The sequence below is a fragment of the Andrena cerasifolii genome, chromosome 4 (genome assembly GCF_050908995.1).
Source record: "Andrena cerasifolii isolate SP2316 chromosome 4, iyAndCera1_principal, whole genome shotgun sequence".
Taxonomy (NCBI): domain Eukaryota; kingdom Metazoa; phylum Arthropoda; class Insecta; order Hymenoptera; family Andrenidae; genus Andrena; species Andrena cerasifolii.
Window position 1 is genome coordinate 14085838 of NC_135121.1, and position 18889 is coordinate 14104726.

General features: G+C 44.7%; 1 protein-coding gene across 1 annotated transcript; it reads right to left on the reverse strand.

Moving 5' to 3' along the window:
• Positions 1-3784: 3784 nt before the first annotated feature.
• LOC143368528 (uncharacterized) lies at positions 3785-17685 on the reverse strand. Its single transcript, XM_076811334.1, has 7 exons — positions 17358-17685; positions 16977-17077; positions 6006-6268; positions 5637-5878; positions 5370-5543; positions 4938-5278; positions 3785-4906 (listed from the first exon to the last, which is right to left on the reverse strand). Exons 2-6 carry the CDS (start codon positions 16990-16992, stop codon positions 5017-5019), a joined length of 957 nt encoding a protein of 318 aa, XP_076667449.1. The 5' UTR covers positions 16993-17077; positions 17358-17685; the 3' UTR covers positions 3785-4906; positions 4938-5016.
• Positions 17686-18889: the final 1204 nt, after the last annotated feature.

Genomic DNA, 18889 nt, shown 5'->3' on the forward strand with positions numbered 1-18889 from the left:
TGCCGTGCTCTCGCGGACAGAACAGAACGAGAGGAAGGAGGTACAGATACATGCGAGACATACTCGATATGTTAATAATAAAATTCACGACGTACTTTATTGTAAACCCGCGAATCGAACAATGCAATATTACTAATACTAAATTACTCCGAGAACCCACGCGGGCGAGTGGGTACGCGTAATCGTGTGACTCGACTCTACCGGACCAAGGTAGCGGGTAATAACGAATAATCCTGGTTCATTAAAAAGTTGGCCACTTCGCGTATTCGTAATCAACAAGCGGCGACGAGTGTCCCCGAAAACGCACTGCGAAAGTGTACGTTTCTATGTATGTAGGTACGTGTATACGCACGTAAACGCCCCCTAGCAAGTCGAGTCGGAACACCGCGATCGTGAGGATACGAGCACGGGGGATGCACATTTGCACGCATACAATCGACCACGCACGGGACAAAGAAATGAAGGAAAAGTGCGCGCGCTTTTAACGTCGGAACTAATAACTCTAATTCTAATTAATAGCCGATGATATTAAATCCCCGCTACGCATTTTTACAGCGCTCTTCTATGGCACCAGATACACCCATGTCCAGCTCGACTTAAAAGTATAGCTAGCTGATTTCAATCTGCCGGCCGCTTCGTGTACGAAGGGAAATTTTCTCCAAGTTTTCGTGCACACTTTCTCGTACAACGCCGATTACAACGGTCGAGTCTAGAACACGTACGTACATACAGCAAGCATGTACGTGTATGCCTACGTAAACGTATACGCAGGATGTTTGAAAGAAGCGCTAAAAAATTTAAGGGTGCATCTAGTAGTCGCTGTAATAAGGCAAAAGCGCCTTAATATACCTGCTAATGATATGATAATACGCGATCGATGATAACCCTGTTTTCGCGGCGTTGCAACCGCGGTGAATAGACGCAAGGCTTTTGCATTACTCGTTGATAGGTAATTAGGTACCCTCCCTCCTATACATAGTGTATTAACCCGCAGACGGCGGACGATTCGAGTCGGCGCGTTCAAGTATGTACGTATGTACCTATATAATTGTTTCCATTTAGGAAAGTCTCTCTACTACCTACGAACTATTTACTACCCCACACTTGGTAACGTTACGCTTCGGTCCAAAACTCCGGACTCTGACGACTCCGCCGACCGAGGGCTCGATACGACACGATAGTTTCATTCTTAACGTGGATGAATCAATTTAACGCTATACGGCACACGCAATTAAACTCTTGAATCCTTCTTCTCAACACCGTATCCGTTCTACGCGCTTCCCTTGATTTCCAACCCCAAGGAAGCATAATCAGTGCGCAAAATTATATTCAAAGCATTGGGCAACTTAATCGAACGTGTACGTACTCGGAACTTGGAGCACCGTTAAAGAGAATGATGCTACTGAATATTAAGTAAACGGTACAAAAAGGAACCAACGCGTGTCTGCTCGCATTCACGCACGCACACACACACAGCGCGCCCACCCCCAGCAGCCCAACGTTTATAATAAATTCGAGATCTCCTGATTCGCAGACGATCGTTATGGGGGTGAAGATGTTTTGCAATCACAGTAGACACCGTTTCTGTGCCTTCCTTCTATTCCACTGCGCACGGCTGTTTCTATTCTTGTCCGCACGCAATAATTATTATCCTCCAAACTTTTATATAACAAGTATTGCTGTAAAACAGCATTATATATTTCTACTGCTTTCAAACGAGAAAGGAAAAGAATGAGCAAACAGCGGATGCGAACGATATGCTTACTTTTTACTTTCCACTTTCCCTAAAGTGTTCTTGAAAATAGTAAATAGGTACATTAGACATAATTCGACGAATTCGGCGAACGTTTAGACGTTAATCTTCGCCAGGTATATGATTACTGGTACGCGTTAAGAACGTACGAGCGAGCAAGGCACTCTTCTTATTGCTTTATAACTTTTCCATCCGAATTACAGCGATCGACACTCCTTTCATACACGCGCTCATCCATTTTGCCTGTTGTCTTCGTCGACTCTCCGATAGTGCAAAACTTTGAATTACTTAGGAACTTGAAAGATTCGATGCTTCGATGCGGATAATTTGGTACTGTATGCATGAATGTATGTATGTACAGATGATTACGGCTCTGACTTTCTTCGCCTTTGCGCGACACAAGGCAAGAGGAAGGCGAACCTCGGTTCACGATTTCAACGTGGCAAAAAGTATGGAATACAGTATAACAACGACGGCTCGTAATTCTAACGTGATTCTAACACATACGTGTGTGTCTGTTGCCTGTTGTTCGTCTTGTCGTTATCGCCGGTTCCGTCTTCGTCATCTATCTCGTCGTTAGCCGCACGTTTCGTTCTTCGTGCAATCGAGAAGGTTTACCTCCCGGCCGTTTGTTCTCTGTCGGAGAGAGAGATCGATCCTTAACCTAATGCAAATTATTTTCCCAACACTTTTTAACGAGACGGTCTCGCGACCTTACGGATTAATATCGCGATTTAAAAATAAATTTCAATCGTATTTTGTACATCGAAGAGCTTTGTATTCTTTGAACACGGTTTAAATGTTTAAATCTAGCTCGCGTATCGATGCGCACTATTCGCGTACAGAACAGATTCATGTTTAACGAGCGTCGCACTGACAGCATACACGTTCGCATCGATTCACGCTCACGTCCGCATTCACATCTGACCACACAATATACGCAACAAGGGACACTGTATTATACGTTTCATAGGCACGATACTCCGACACCAGTTCCTTTCTCTCCTTCTTCATCTTCTCCACCTCCTTCTACTTCTTTCCCCTTTTCTTTCAATCGCTCAGACACACAACGAACTCATTTACTAGCTATAGTTTCGGCAAAGAGGAATCTACTATTTAAATTTATTTAAACAACTTGTTTATCCATAAACCTAACAGTTAAGTCTTTGGCGTTTGTACCAATGATTTTTCTATACGCGATTCGTATTTCACGACGCTGATCCCCAATTAACGACTATCTCTTACAATTAAGACTTGTACGTCACATACATTCCACCATCTTTGTGGGTGTAAAATAGAAATCTATGCATACGTATGTACTTGTTACTTATACACACACACACACACACATCTGTTTTTGATAGGCACGTGCACGCTTATATGTATGTTCCCGATGATACAACCAACGAGCGGCTCACGTGTCTTTGTGTATCGTTTGTTAAAATGTGATTCTCCCCCGTCGGAAGGATCATCATCGATATCGTGTCGACACACGTTTAAACAAATCGCTGATTATGTAGTCAGCATCAGTGTGACGGCACAGTGCCAACCGTTTGAGGGAGGAAAGGGAGAGACCGTCTCAACCGTATGCGAGCGACGCATTAAAACGGTGAACGAATCTCTTTTCAAACAGTCTTATTTGTCTAACGTAAATGCGAAGATAAACGCAATTGCTATCTGAATTAGTGCATAATGTTTCAATAGTAACAACCAGAGGAAAGCTAAAACCAATACGCGTAAAATAACGTATATATTTCTCGTTCCAAGTACCGTATAGCCTCGAAACATGAAAGGAAAACACACGCAATCGTTAACGTCATGCAATCAATCGCTAGTCTCGATAAAAAGAAAAAGAACAAAATTGTAATAATGATAATAGTAGTAGTAGTAGTAGTAGTGGCGGTGGTGATGGTGGTGGCGATGGTGGTAGTAGTAGTAGTAGTAGTAATAATAGTAGTAATAATAATAATGGTGGTAATAATAGTAGTAGCAGCAGCAGCAATAGTAATAATAGTAGTAGTAATAATAATAAGTAGTAATAGTAATAATAATAGTAATAGTAATAATAAACACAACGCAACGAAATGCTTTCAATGTTCTTTGGCTAGTCCCTGCCTTAATTTATCTAGCAAAAAAAAAAAATACTATGGTACAAACGTACATGGAAACTGATTCAGAGTATGTACGCTCATTGCGAATGTCTGTAAAACTGAACAATTATGCGCACTCGAGACACTTTTTCGCGAGGGAATATGGCAACAGATAAAACTTGACGAACAACATAAGCGATACTTTTAAACCCCCGGGGGTCCTGCCTGGTTCGCACTGCACGACATATCATAACATCAGTTTCTTGTCTCCTCTATGATTCTCCCCTTTCTCCCTCGAAACATTCAAAGAAACACACATGTCCACGAGGATTCCACTACGAACTACGGTAAACGATGCGGAGAATCCAAGGAATGAAATTTAAATTAACATTCCATCCAACTTTTCTCCAGTTACACTGAACTTTTCACTTGAAATATAAAATTTTGGCACTTGTTTGGCCGTTGGCTTTATATGGTATCCCGGCACTGAACGAACACGTTCAAGTACGTGCCAAGAAGAGTAGAAAAAAAAAAAAAAAAAAAACGACACAATACGTGTTGCTCGTCGGATGTGTATAGATATAATTTGACCCGCGATATTATATTTCTCAGTCTCCCCAAGGAATCCGGCGGCATTCATTCTCATTAAACTCGTTGTTTGTTCTTTGAACAGAAAAAAAGGCAGAAGAAAGAATTGCTTAAGATTATGTTGACCGCGCGGATTTTGAACTGTGCCTACGTCGTTCGCATATGTGGAAACGCGTACACACATGCGTACGAAGAGAAGGCCGCAACACTCGGGGCAATATTGTCACATAAGGGTAAACGTTTGGTTACTTTCAGCTTGGTTGGCTTCAATTATTTTTCGAGTCTTGAGAGAATTACCCGCATCTCACACTGCGCGCAGATATTGCAATCGACTGCAACTAGGTTTCGCGCTGTCCGCTTGACTCGCGCGTTTCGAAACTTGCGAGGTAAAGGAAGAACGGAAAGAATATTTTACTGAACGAGGCTCGACGCGAATCGTGGCGGTGGCGGTATCAAAGTGATAAGATTGTTTAATGTTCTTGTGCGGGGAGGAGGAGGAGGAGGAGGGGGGGGTGGGGTTGGGGTAATGGAATCGGAAGCTAAACAGAGTTGGGTGTAAACGACAGGCAAGCAACACCGCTCTCGTTAAACCGGTACGGCCCCCTCGCGTTCCTTCTCCTGTTGTCGCACAGCAACAGCTGCTTCGACCAGCAAGTAGAGACACTTGAACTTGTCTTTGTCCTCTTCGGGTGGCGTCGGCGGTGGCGTCTCATCCGTATGTGGACTGTGAGCGTTGCGCGTACTATACACTTCGGTTTCGTGCTGCACATCGGGCGTCTGGATAAGATGCTGTCTCGGTGCGCTCCAATATGCAGCCTCGTTCCCCATAGAAGATTCATCTTCGTCCCTGAACGAAGAAGCAAGAAAGTATTTATCGATTCCGGTCGGGGTTAGCTGGCGTTAATTTTCGGCGGTTAATCCGCAAAGTATAGACCTACCCTCGTCGCGCCGGATGAGTAATCGTCTCTTCGTAAGCACCAAGCTGGCCGACGTTCTGCTCAATTTTTGTCTCCGAGTAAGGATAGACTATCACGCTAGGCCACTGAGTAGTCGGGCGTTCTTCCTCGCTATGGGAACTACTTTCGTAATCGTTCGGACTGTCCTCTTCGCTTCTGAAAGGCGAAAATCACGCGCGTTAAGAAGACGGTCGCCTCCAACTATGATAATACCAGATATATTATTAACCAGACGGAATTGTGACGAACCGATACATTAGTCCAGCAGGATCTTCGTAGTCATGGTCTCTGCTGCGTTTCGGCGCACTCATGCCAGCCAATGAATCCCAATTCTGGTTGGTCCTTGGCCCGAGACTGGATGCCTGCTGATGACTTCCTGCTGGCATCTTCTTGCCGCGACGAGATATCGTGTACTGCAGAGGGTCGTGGCCTTCCCTTCGGATCATTTCCGGCAAAATTCGTCGCCTAGCATTTATGAACCAATTGCAGACCTACGTCAAATACAATATGCTTTTCATACCGAAGAAACACACATTTGCAGGCCTCCGGGTGTTCACATTTTCACATTTTCAATTCACGGAGGGTAGAGGACGGAAATTAAAGGGAAACATCACTGACCTGGAGTACCGTGAGGTTCGCCTCTTGGCTGAGCGTCAGCTTCTCGCTATCGCTCGGATAGGCATTGTACCTGTGCTCGTACAGCCACCGCTTCAGTATTTTCACCGAGTGCTTCGGCAGGTTTCCCCTGCGTTTTCTCACGGAATGCGAGCCAGAGTGGTGAAGTATCCCAGAGTGGACTTTAGCGCGCAATGCGTTCGAGTCCGTGTCGGAGCCGCTCTGGTCGTCATCTGTACTACTCGAGGAAGGGAAACGTTCTCTTGCTGAAACAAAATATTCACCGTTCAATTACTCGTACATATTAGGTAACCCACCCGCCGCGCCGTTACCTACTCTACGCGCCATACATATTCTCTTTCTTTTTATTATTATCATTACTCGGCAACGACTAGCCTCTCGGCATTTATCCGGCCCTAAAAAGCTTTGTTTTCATAACAGAAATCCGTCGTTGGCTCCCGCTGTAAGCCCGAAATCCTTTCGGCTACCCAAGCGTGTAGTAAATACGTAGGCAACGCGTGATATCTATGGGAATAAGAAGAAACGAATGATTCGCAAGCGCAGCTCGATTTTCTATTACCAGTGTGATTTTTCTCATCCATTTCCTTCTTTTCCTTTTAAACATTCAGGCAACGTAAATAAATCTGTCAGAGTCTCGCCGAATCCTCCCGACACCTGAGATGGATTCTTTTTCTCCCCGTTTGTTCGCGAAATTATATTCTCCCGGGCTAATTCTACGGCCCTGGGGTTAGATCGCACCGACGACTAATCTTAGCACTTGAGAGTTTGTAGTTACGTAAGGTCCAGTAACCCGACGGCACAAAATTAGGATCCAAGCTCCTCGTGGCTAGACGAATGCCTACTATGTATGTGTCGCGCGACGGCGATGCCAGGCGTCGGGGCGAGGGTGGTAAAAACGGCGCACGGTAAGAAAACTGTACCGATAACATTATCGATGCGATAGCAGCCGACACGCCGATATCTAGCCAAAAGAAAGAGACACTCGGCGACCTTAGTTTAACCGGAACACGGAGCAGCGTCCACCTCCTCCTCCTCCTCCTCCTCCTCCATTCATCTAAATATACAACGAGTTGCCGGCAACTTTACGAATGCACCGTGTGCACTAATAGCGTTTCCTCACCTTCCCGGGGCAATCGAATCGAACCGATAGACTTGGCAGCGTAAGAACGTGGAGGGAGGGTTGTCGGAATATTGGACGATGCACCGCCGAAGGTAGCTGCCTATGCCCACCTAACGAAAACGCCTCTCGTTGAGACAACATCGATAATAGGTATATCCCAACATCCGAGATTGTATCGACCCGACTTGAGGTGTCTACGTACCCCTCAAAGTGCATGCCGAATGCCGACAGAGTCGGTAACCGATAATTCGGTCGGGCCATCTCCAAAGCTCGTCGCATCGCAATGGGGGGCACCGCGTTAATCAGTAATGCCATCGTCACGTTCCAAAATATTGTTACGCGTAGTTTTATTGCGCCTGCTATTCTCGATTTTACGCGTTTCCGAAGAATCGTTATCGGGCACCCTTTGGAAAGGAAATTGGTGCAGGTAACACAGTATAGGAAATATATGCAAATTCGGGTTTAATTGTCTCTGTTAAATTATAGGGGGATGCCAAAGGAAAGGTGAGGCAAGTGTGAAAAATAGAAAGAAAAGTCTATTGAAATCGCGTCGTATCCTGCTTCTCGAAATATGCCCCGCTAATCCAACAACGGTACGTGTTAAGGCGAAGAAGTTGGAAACCGAAACAAGTCTGACGGCTAACCTTTGTGACATCTACTTGCGTACGCAATGTCTCGCATATTTTGCATTCAATACACCGATTACGCGCGTTCAACACAAATACACGCGCAACATCCGTATGCCATCGAATTTAGTATTTATTAGTAATTCCGGGCTGCTCGAATTAACAGCAAAAAGTGCAGGGTCATTGGTAGCGCTGCGAGGAACCCGTGTGCACAATGAGAGAATAGATAGCCGTGAAAAAAAATTATATTTATAAAAAGTAGCGACCCCCCACCCCTCGTGCTTGATCGCTATTAAATTGCGCGCATGAGAATAATAGATTTTCAAGCCAGCTTTGTAATCGCGACCCGCATTTTCCTGTTGCAGTGTATAATGGATCAGCAACGGATAGAGTATTCTTTAGCTTTAAATTCTGGGAGCACGTGGTAAGCTGACCGCTGACGATTCGACTCCCGAGTCGAACCGTGCCACGGGGTTTACAGCGATGCTTACAGGGATTCTCTGGCGCACACACGCGCCCGCACACACGCACACACGCCACATCTATAGCCTCTCCATCTCCCGTCACTCCTCGTTTCTTTTTACATATCCCCCCGAATCGCAAAGAAATCAAACTTGAAACACGGGAGGGACAGCCCTCGAGGCGTGCGTGCACACACCACGTGGCGTGTACATGCACGTATCACTTCTAACAATATAACTTGACGATTCGTTGTTCTCCTATGGATCGCATTATTTATTGCGATACGCATACACAGGTTGTTAATAGTACAGCTGGGAATCTTGTTCTCCCGACGATAAACAGGCGAAGAGAGAAGAAAGTAGAAGAAGAAGAGTATTCGTGAAAAGTATGTATAAAGGAAAGGCAATCAGTGTGAAGCATTGTAAGCAGGCGAAGATACGTTTTCATCGCTTCTTTAGTTTAGCACGCGCGCGAGAGAGAGAGGGAGAGGGGGGAAGAGAGAGAGAGAGAGAGAGAGAGAGAGAGAGAGAGATATGTGTGGAGGGGGATGGGCGCCAGTTGCGCAACAGGCACGATTTTCCGTGCCAAGCCTAGACAAACTGTGGACGATCGATCTGAAAATCGATTCTTCATTATTAGCCCCCACAAAAACAAAATAGCTTTGCATAATTTTATGTCTACCTTACTGTTCGAGGAACGACTCCTCTTAACAGATCTATCTGAATCCGCCGAAATTACGACACGCGGGATCTTACCTGTCGCAAACATATTTGTATGCTGGGACGGAGACGAACTGTCGTTACATGATACCGTCGTCACCGACGACGCTACTGGCAATACCGCGCGGCGACAACCCGAGTTACGCGAATAACGGCGACGATGCTGTTGCTGTTGCTGCTGACGGTCGTTTTGATGATCGTGCGGGTGACGATGATGGTGTCTATGACGACGATGATGATGACGATGATTATGACGATGGCGGTGGTGGTGGTGATGCTGGTGATCGTTGTTATTGCGACGATGGCGACTGCGGCGACGATGATAATCCTGCTGCTTCTGTGTGTGTCGATGTTGATGATCGTGATAATAGTGGATACGAAATTCTTGATGATATTGCTGTTGTGTACCTGCAAGTTTCTCGGTACTGTCTTTCTGTTCCAAATGTACGGAGGCTGGTGGTAGCATGACGTTCTTATGTTCGTCAGAACGAAAGAGGTCGGACAGGTTGCGCAGATACGGACCCCGCGGTGGTGTCCAGGCGAAGAATTTCAGCGACTCGGTTTTATCACGCAGCTAGGACGACATTCTGAATACATGTATAGAAATTTTATCCAATCGATGCACATACATATACCATCGTATCGCTATGATAACCGTTTCATGGTACGCATATTTACCAATATCATTACCCACGCGTTTTCCATCTATCGCTATCTTTCTCTTGACCCTCTTTTCTAAACTTCGCTTCGTAACCATCGGAATTCAAACGACACAGAACGAAAGACATTTGCCTCGTTCGCTAGACGTCGCAGCGACGCACGGTGTTTTAATAATTGCACGTCCAATGGCATCGAACGTTACTAAATTTCCTTTTCCTCTATCGAACGATGCTGCCTCGTTGCCGATGATAATAACGATAAGAACATCGATCTCGATGACGCTCCCTCGCGCTGTTCCCAGCGCGGCTGCATTTCACAGTCTTGTAAATTAACTTCAATTCTCAGTTACGTACTTCTCTTTCGCACATCCCCCCCGCCCCTGCTTCGTCCTTCTCAGAACCTTCGTTTACAGTTGCAAAATCGAGCGAATCGATTCTCACATTTTACCATTCACGATTTCTTTCACGCGCCGACTATTGGCCAGGCAGTTCCATCCTTTTTCGAATCGACATTGTAATTCTCTCACTACCAGCCGTTTCTAACGATTAATACCCGACAAGACTCGAAGCGCAAGAGACGTAGGTACGCGTTGCTTGCCATTCGCGTTTGATTTCGAGAACCGACGAATCTCCGCTGGGTATACGACCGTCTAGGACGCGACTGGGCCAACCATGTTCGGAAGCCGGCTTGACAGTGCTCTGACAAGACGGGACAACACGACGAGAGCGAATGCGCGCGCGCGCGCGTGTGTGCGTGTGCGATGCGTGACAGTGTGGTGCGAAGGGGAGAAGGGGGAGAGAGAGATCCGCACGCGCGGCCGCGCGGGCCCACTTTTCGCTTCACGGCTAGCCATTGGACTCTCTCCGTTCGTAGCCGTTCGTATCCCTTCCCTTCGCGTCTTTCCCGCCACAGAGAGAGACTCCGTGATGATACGACGAGACCCGTTGGCCCGCGTTGTCCTAGTGACGCGCGGCGGCGATATAGCGCGTAAAGCTGTCCCCACCATAGTACGCATCTTCTACTTGTTGGCGGGAAACACGTTCCGCAACAGCTGCTTCTTATCTGTTCTTCGGCTCTAAAACCTTTACACCTCGGAGTTTCAAATGCTGCTGCCGTAGAAAATTATCAAGATAACTCCGGCCACTGTATCAGAAGCATCATTTTATTTAAAACAGCAAAGTTGGCCGGAAAGAGATGTGAGGCTTCTGAAAGCTTTTTGATTTAGAGAAAGTAAGTTCTTCACCTTTTATCGCGTCTGTGCGTAGAAAAATATGGTAGTCGCTCCAACGCCACCGCTGCGAAGACGAAGAGATACAAAGACCGATAGTGCGAGATAAGGCTGCGAGATAAAACCGTAATCTACGAGCAGAAAAAGCGTGAACGTTTAGAACGGGAACCTAGTCGAGACTCGAGCCACGATACGAGCCACTTGTGTAACACCTCGGGACGAAATTCACAAAGTTCCCCCGTGATTACAAGTTTCATTTGCCGTTTATCGCCGCATAAACAGCGCGCCAGTTTTCACACAGCAAAGCAGATTTTCATTTCCTTGCCGAAAAATGCCGAAATATATTTCCTCTCGTTTCTAGTTGGCTGTTCTCTTCGTCGCCTGCAATCAACATGTTCAACTTGTTCAGTTTCCACGTGTCTGTTTGTTCTTCCGATTCACTGGCTCGGATACGGTAAAGCTGCCCTTTTTATCTTATCGACACAACTCGTGTTCTATTTTCCTTATGATCGAGGGTAGGTAGGTTCTAACGCGATAAGATGCTTACCATATTCCCTTGGCCCTATCGCGGTCGGTAGGCAATAAATTCATGCTTATCCATTAGTTACCGTCATCTTGTAATAATTTCCATATTTCGTGCAGCCTCTTCTAATCGTATGTACGTGTATAAAAATATCTCCTTGTGTCCTCTCTATCCTCAAATAACGCCGGTATAATAACAGCGGTGCATCTAAATGCAAAGTCAGAAAATATCGAAGAATAAGAACATCGCAGAGAAGACATGTACAGTAAAAAACGAATTAATAAAAATCGATCGAGTCGCTCCTTGCCGAACCATCTGGGGGCACGGCAGTGCCCCCGCCGAGTCGAGTCGGGCAAGCACAGCCGTAGCGCTACTCTTTTCTGGAAGCAACTCAGCGTGCTTTTCACGTCCCTGTAGCTTTGTGCTGAAGTTACCCAGAAACCTGAGACTTCTTTCTATTTATCTAGAGTACTTTGCAAACGGAACTAAACCCCCGAATTTCACATTTCCAGATTTTCTAGTTTAAATGATGTTTGAACTCAAAGTTTCGTTATTTCGACACTGACTGGTCATCAAAATCAGACGTACTTCTCGCAGCTCTAGAAACTTTAACTTTGGCTGAAAGGTAGTGTTTGGGATGCAAAGAAAAGAAAAATTAAAAAATCTAGAAAAATCTTCTTCATTGAGAATTTATGAAAGAAAGTCGATTTCTCTGGAACCGCGAATCCATAATCATGCAATTTGACAGGCACGTTCCTCTTAGCTCCCAGGTGCTCGCTAAGAAATTTAACCCTTAACTGGTAAACTGTTTTTGGCAAACGTGACTGGTATACTGGGGTCGTGGCAGACCCCAAATAAAAAAGGACACAGAAATTTGTAAAGTCGACACTAGAGCAACCACTATGAATATTTTCATCTTAGGTAATGTATAAAATAATAGAAGCGTAGAAAGTTAAACTATTATTATAAAATTAATTAGAAATTCAGTTTACCAACTTAGACAACTGAAAATTGTACATCGAACTTTGGGTGCTTGGGGTCACGAGCGACTCCAGGATACCAGTTAGGGGTTAAAAAAAAAACTCCCACCGTTTCACCGAAAAAAAGATATATGAAATTTTCGTCCCGGCGCGCTCGACGCGAGTTTCGGTCCTGGCCCCGTAAACGTAGTCACTGGTCACGGCGCGGAACCCGCCACTTCGCGAAAACCGCGGGCGGAGATGGCTGGCTACCCGCGAATCACGATTCTCGCCTGCCAAAATTCGCGGTTTCGCTGCAAATATCGCGGCGCGACAACGGATGGGCCCAGTACAATGACAGGCGAGTTTTATAGTATGGGAACTAAAATTTTGTATTTAAATGACGATGGCGAAATCAGCCATCATCGAGTAGCAGAGTTGGGCAAAATGTAATCTAATTAAAATTTACAAATTACGATTAAACTGTAATTGTGCAATTAATTACACGTTATTTTCTGTAATTGTTAATTTAGGTAGTTGACCATTTGGTTTTGGCAACTATCTAAATGAAACATTACTGAAAATAATGTGTAATCAATTGCACAATTACAGTTTAATCCTACTTTCTAATTTGTAATTAGATTACATTTTCCCCAACTCTGTCGAGTAGTCCCTATGCATGGAGATGGTTCGTGTCTGTTTCACTCTATATCGTTTTGCTGTGCACGGTAACACAGCCTCGTGATATGAAAAAGAAGTGAAATCCCATGGAAAACATTTCATGTAAAAATTGTAGCCAAGTCTCGTGACTCTTTACCCGTAAAAAGTTGGGAGATCTCGTGTAGAACCGAGTCTAGCGCTCTCATTAGCTCTGACACTTTCATTCACAAATCACTGAATCTTTAGTTAAAGAACATTTTGTGACTTGGCAATTACGCAGTACGAGAATGCGACGTCTGTTGTTTACATTTTAATATTCACGTTTATTAATAAAGTATCGCATAAAATAATATTTACATATAGGAACTGGACGTACATGTATTTACAGCGTGGACTTAATTTTACATAACATTGTAAGGTGTAATAACTTCCCCGTGCTGCGTAATTGCCAAGTCACAAAATGTTCTTTAACTAAAGACGTAGACTTGGAGTGATTTGTGAATGAAAGTGTCAGAGTTAACGAGAGCGCTAGACTCGGTTCTACATGAGAGATCTCCCAACTTTTTTACCGGTGAAAAGTCACGAGACTTGGCTACATTTTTTACATAAAATGTTTTCGATGAGACACAATTTACTCGTACAGAATCAAAGTCTAAGAGCCCCCTGAAAATTACAGCCTTGGCGTGTGTACCTTTTCCCCGTTCAAGTTGAATCGCCCGAGCCGATTTTTGTTGGAACGTAACTCGTAACAAATCATTTAGTAACTCGTCTCTAAATGCCTCGCGAGTATTCGTTAGATTCCTTACAACAGTTTAAGCGAATGTTGGATGGTGCGTGCAACCAACCGACGAATTTGTACCTCTCGTTAGCCAACTACCGCTAACGTAAACCGAACCTATCCGAACCAAGCGCTGCCTTCTTACGTTCACGCGGACGCTGTAACCCCTAGATTTGGCTGCGAGCTCGAAGAAACGCTTTGGCAAGATAATTGCCTTCAATCCCACTAATTAAGAAAACGCCTTGGAAAGAGATTCAATTCACACGATCGTGAGCCCAGAGCTTGAGGAATTGCAAACCGGTTCATCGTCGTACACCGTTCGGCGGTGTTGGGTGGAGGTTCAGTTAGAGACGGCAGGCATTCGTCGCCGTGCCGCGCCGCGCCGCCGACGGAATCTTTCGCAGGGGTGTTTCGGGAGCAAAAGACAGCTGAGCTTCGAATCGTCGACACGCAAAGCGGACATCGAATCGAGAGGGGAGGAACATTCCTCGTAGGTCAGCGCATAGAACGATTTTAGCTACAGTCTTTGGGCTGCTCGTGTCTCGCGTCGCTTCGCGACTAGCTCGTGTCAAGAATTGTTTAATTTGGGCAGATGTCCATCGTGTTACGCTCCATGAAATCTAGTTGGGATAGATTATATTAGAAATGCGAGAAAACCTTTGCCCCTTTCCTTCCCCAATTTCTTTGCTCGTGGAATACTTATCGCTGCAAGTGTCTTCTCTCTCTCTCTCGCTCTCTCTCTCTCTCTCTCTGTTTTAACTAGGCAACAAGAACAGTAACCGTTTCGATGAAACTTCGAGGGATCTCTTACCATACATTGTCCAACCCGCGTCGTGTGAAATGTGCCTCGCGTTACATATACATGTATAGTATACCATCTACGATACCCTCTACGATCTTGCGACGTCCGATACGATAACCTCCAACATTAAATAAATAGCCCGAGGAAACAACGAAAGAAAGAAAGAAAGAAAGGGCTAATGATAACTATGCCTTGTATACACGATATAATAGATGTTGCCGCAACGCGGAAGCTACGGAAATGCATCGGCAATGGTAGCCGAATTGCCACGACAGATGGTTCGTACGAAACATCTGAATCGGATGAGAGAAGCAACGGTTAGAATATTACCGCGTCCTAGGCTAATTTATTCGTCATCTTTTCGAACATCTTTTCAATTCACTGTAATATTCGCAAACGAATAGAAACGCGTTGCGACTGTACGATCGAACATCGTAGCAACAATACAGTTTTAAATAAAAGACCGTCCTCTCCCGACAAATCGTCACCGTTCCGAGTTTAAAGCAGAGGTTATAAGCTGTACACATTTTGCCACGAAGATTGGTGGTGGATCGGTCGGTAAAGAAGTATTACATGTGTATCGAAGACTCTCGGAAGCTATCGGGGGAACAGCCGAGCAGTGCGGGCAGAGTGGCATGAGTGACTGTGTATACTATCGGTTACGCAACAAACCAGAGATACGATGACACGAAGCTACGATCATTTTATGAAATACATTTCGTTTCGTCCGTTACGCATTCTCTCGATCCCTTTTTCCCTCCCCCTCCCATCGCTCTCTCATCACCCTCGTACAACACTGCCAGGTCTCTCGCCATCTCTCGCGTTGCTCAAGTACATAGGTACAATGTAAAATTATAGGTAATTAATAGGTAAATTATAGAGCGCGTAACTTCTATGTTTCCAGCGTCATCATTCTGAATTCATGTACATACGGTCCGCCATGTTTTTCTTCGAATCTCTAACCACCATCGAAATATGCAATCGAGCATCCAAAGAATTTAAGCAACGCTTAATAAAATGCAACAATCATTATACGTACATAAATATGTATGTCGATCGAGGCTTATAGAGGCTCGAGGATCGAAAGCAGAGTACTCTTTGGAATGTGTGGAAAACTATAATAAACGTAAAGGTTGTAACTCTACTTTATATCCGTTAGACGATATCCATTTAATAACACTGATTTTCGAGTAGCACAAAGTATTCGATAGCTATTAGTCTAGGAGTTGTACTCTAGACCCTAGACTATCGGCCGTTTACAACTCGAATCCGATCAATGGAAATTTCTGTGGTAGAAAAACTGTTGAAATAATAACGCGCATTACTTTTATTACTCGCGCCGTTACTACTTGGTAGCACTGTTATTACTATTATTAGGTGTGTTACACAATACTCTCGTGTCTTCTCAAACGAGTTTCACTGGCCATTGACCAAAGCTAGATAACGTTGTGTATCGCGGCGACCCATTTACCGAGTTGCTAATCTTGGACTCTAATCCGAACTTGATTTTCCCCTGTATGTACCAACTAAAAATTTTCTCATTCCCATTCTCATTCGATAGCTACTCATTTAAGGGCCGTTACACGAAAAGATTTCGCAAATTAATAGCTCGACTATCCGTTCACTCGTGATTGGTTATAATTTGTGACGTAACCAAACACGTCGTTTCACAAACACACCCTATTCTTTCTTATAATTTTTCTGTATAATTTCGAAAACACCACAGCAGGCCACGGACCATGACATTCAAACGAAAGATCGGCTACGCGTTTGTATATGATTAGTACCCCGGCTCGTTACGTGAGTACATTTATTCGAAATTTTAACTATTTAGAAATATCGCCGCGATATTACGCGAATTTTTTTCGAAAAAGTTGCTACACTATTGCAAATATATACCCATGTAGAGTATATATATATATATATATTATCGTCGTGTAACGCGCGACGACGATAAACGCACGTAGTAAACATATCCATACACGTACAGCGAATAAGTACGCGTGTACGCAAAAGCGAACGCGACAGGCAGGCAAGCAGGCGAGCAGGCGAGCCGGCGAGCCGGCAAGCAGTCAAGCAAGCGGGCAGGCAAGCATGGAAGGCACGACGGAAAAAGCAGAATGACAGTTGGTAATTATAACGAAGAGCGGATTCCGTGGAGCAAGGCTGGTGAGCCCCGTGCAAGTAACGAAGTCCGCGCCGTAGCGCGCCACCACGTGTCTGACTAGCTAGCTGGTTCGCTGCTGCGTGCTTGCTCGGTAGCCACGCGCTGTAGCACAGGCATAGATGATGGCGTCCCACGATACAATTTTCAATATAGTAGAGATAGTTTTATCCAACAAAAATTGATATTATCCGACACGATCGTGAGCTTTAGGTCGCGAGCGTAGTGATTATTTCATCGATATACACTTACCAATGCGATGGTCCATAGCGATGAAATCGCAGTAGATGTAACGCACACGCGGTGTAATAATGTCCTCGTGGGCCAGAAATGTTTACTCGATAATCGATCAACTGTCAAACAGAAAAGAGACTGGTGAAAAAACACGGGAATACATGCACCGCTTCATTGCGACCTGATAATTGTAGTTGAAACACGCGTGCAGTAGCTAAGCGAGTGAAATGATATAAACGACCCAGCAAAAAAAAAAGTAGAAAACCTGATGGACAATTCGCGCGAGGACGCTTGCACGAGCGTGATCGCGAAATTTGCTCCGTACGCGCCGCGTAAAGTGTTCGCGTCAAAGTTCGCGTCAAAGTTCGCGAATGTACGAGCAATAAATGAGAAGCACACCGAGAGCACAGCGCGTCCACACCGTTCAACAGTTTGATCACACGCGGCGAGTCTTGGCGGCTTCTTCTCACGTTTTCTTCGCAGCCCAACTAATCCGTCGTTGGACAACTCACCGGCGTATGCCCGCGTAGTTTTCTTGCGTTTTATTCACTCACACTGTCGTTCTCTATCCAAATTATTACTCGTTACAACTAATTTCTCAATGTCTGTGACAGATAAACACTACGAATGCGGCGGGTTCTCGTGTCGTGTGCGCCAGCGTCAGTAAGATTGACAGTCGGCGCTGATGACAGACAGGTGCGCCCGCCTTCCGGCCTAACAAGTCGGCAACCTACCGTCGTGCCCGCGTATCTTTCTCTGTCGCTTGCGTACCCGTCCACCCGCCTGCCCGCCAAACCGCACGTAGTACGTAGGTATGAATCGGTATGCATGTACGTACGTAAATACATACATACATATACGCACAGACACACGTTACGCTATTCATTCCTTCGTTCAGCAGTTGACTGCCATCTAGTGGCAACCTGCTCTAAACGACGCGCATACGCTATTCTCAATCACGCGTGCTTCTCTCATCATTGATTTCAACCAGGTAGATCCCGATCGTATTGCAACTGCTTTAAACTTTTATGTCTGTTACAGTAATTAGAAAAACCAAGTCCACGCGCATGAAACACGTCTCCAATACTCCATGTACATATAATTACAATACAATACATTAAACGGGAAGAAATATGAAGGATGGATGGGAAGACAGAGATAAAAATATACACGACATAACGTTCCGTTTTCTTTTGCCTTGCTTTGCTTTCGTGCTGCGTGTTTAATATCGTATAACAACATTACTTGCCATAGTTTGTTGCTAATGGTACTCGAATGTTCATCAAATCATTTTTACACTACGCCGTTTTGCACAGAAACATTTAATGTATCATACATGCTTCGCTATTCTTCATTCTAATGCACAAACATACACTTTCATCGTCTCTATTCGATTCCATATTATTCTCAATACAGATCGACCAAAGTAGCTGGCAGATATTGCCTTTTCTCCCCCTTTTTGTTCTGACGCGCACGTTCCTGTTGCATTAAGGATATTCGTTTGTCTCGTTTCAGACTGTACAGGCATTCTTCCAGGTCCTTGAATAACAGGTTACATTTTTCCTGCGATCTGTACCATCCATAAGCTTCGACGCAATCTGCGAGACGTAACTCAAAATCTCTGCAAAACGGATGGTCTTGGTAATTGTACGCGCTGCCTAATGTTTCCGTCCAGGGAGTTTTGAAGGCGGGTAGTCCATAAAAGTTCATCATGTTTCTGTTAAAAGCATAGGTTACAATTCATTTTCCTACTTGGAATTATTTATTTAAAATGGGATAATATATACTGACGACAAAAAACCTTCCGCATAAACTAAACTGCAAACTAAACAAAATTATTTTGTGTTATCCCTTATTCATTAATCTAACCTCTACGTAACTATCGTTCGCGTTTCATTCTTTTTTTCCTTTTCAAATATCTAGACAAAGCA

Bases quoted from the DNA above. Each gene is read 5' to 3' on its own strand.
- LOC143368528 (XM_076811334.1), bottom strand. The intron at 5,544-5,636 runs GTTCGTCACAAT...TTCGCCTTTCAG, and splicing joins CCTGCTGGACTAATGTATCG to AAGCGAAGAGGACAGTCCGA. The intron at 5,279-5,369 runs GTAGGTCTATAC...TTCTTCGTTCAG, and splicing joins ACTCATCCGGCGCGACGAGG to GGACGAAGATGAATCTTCTA.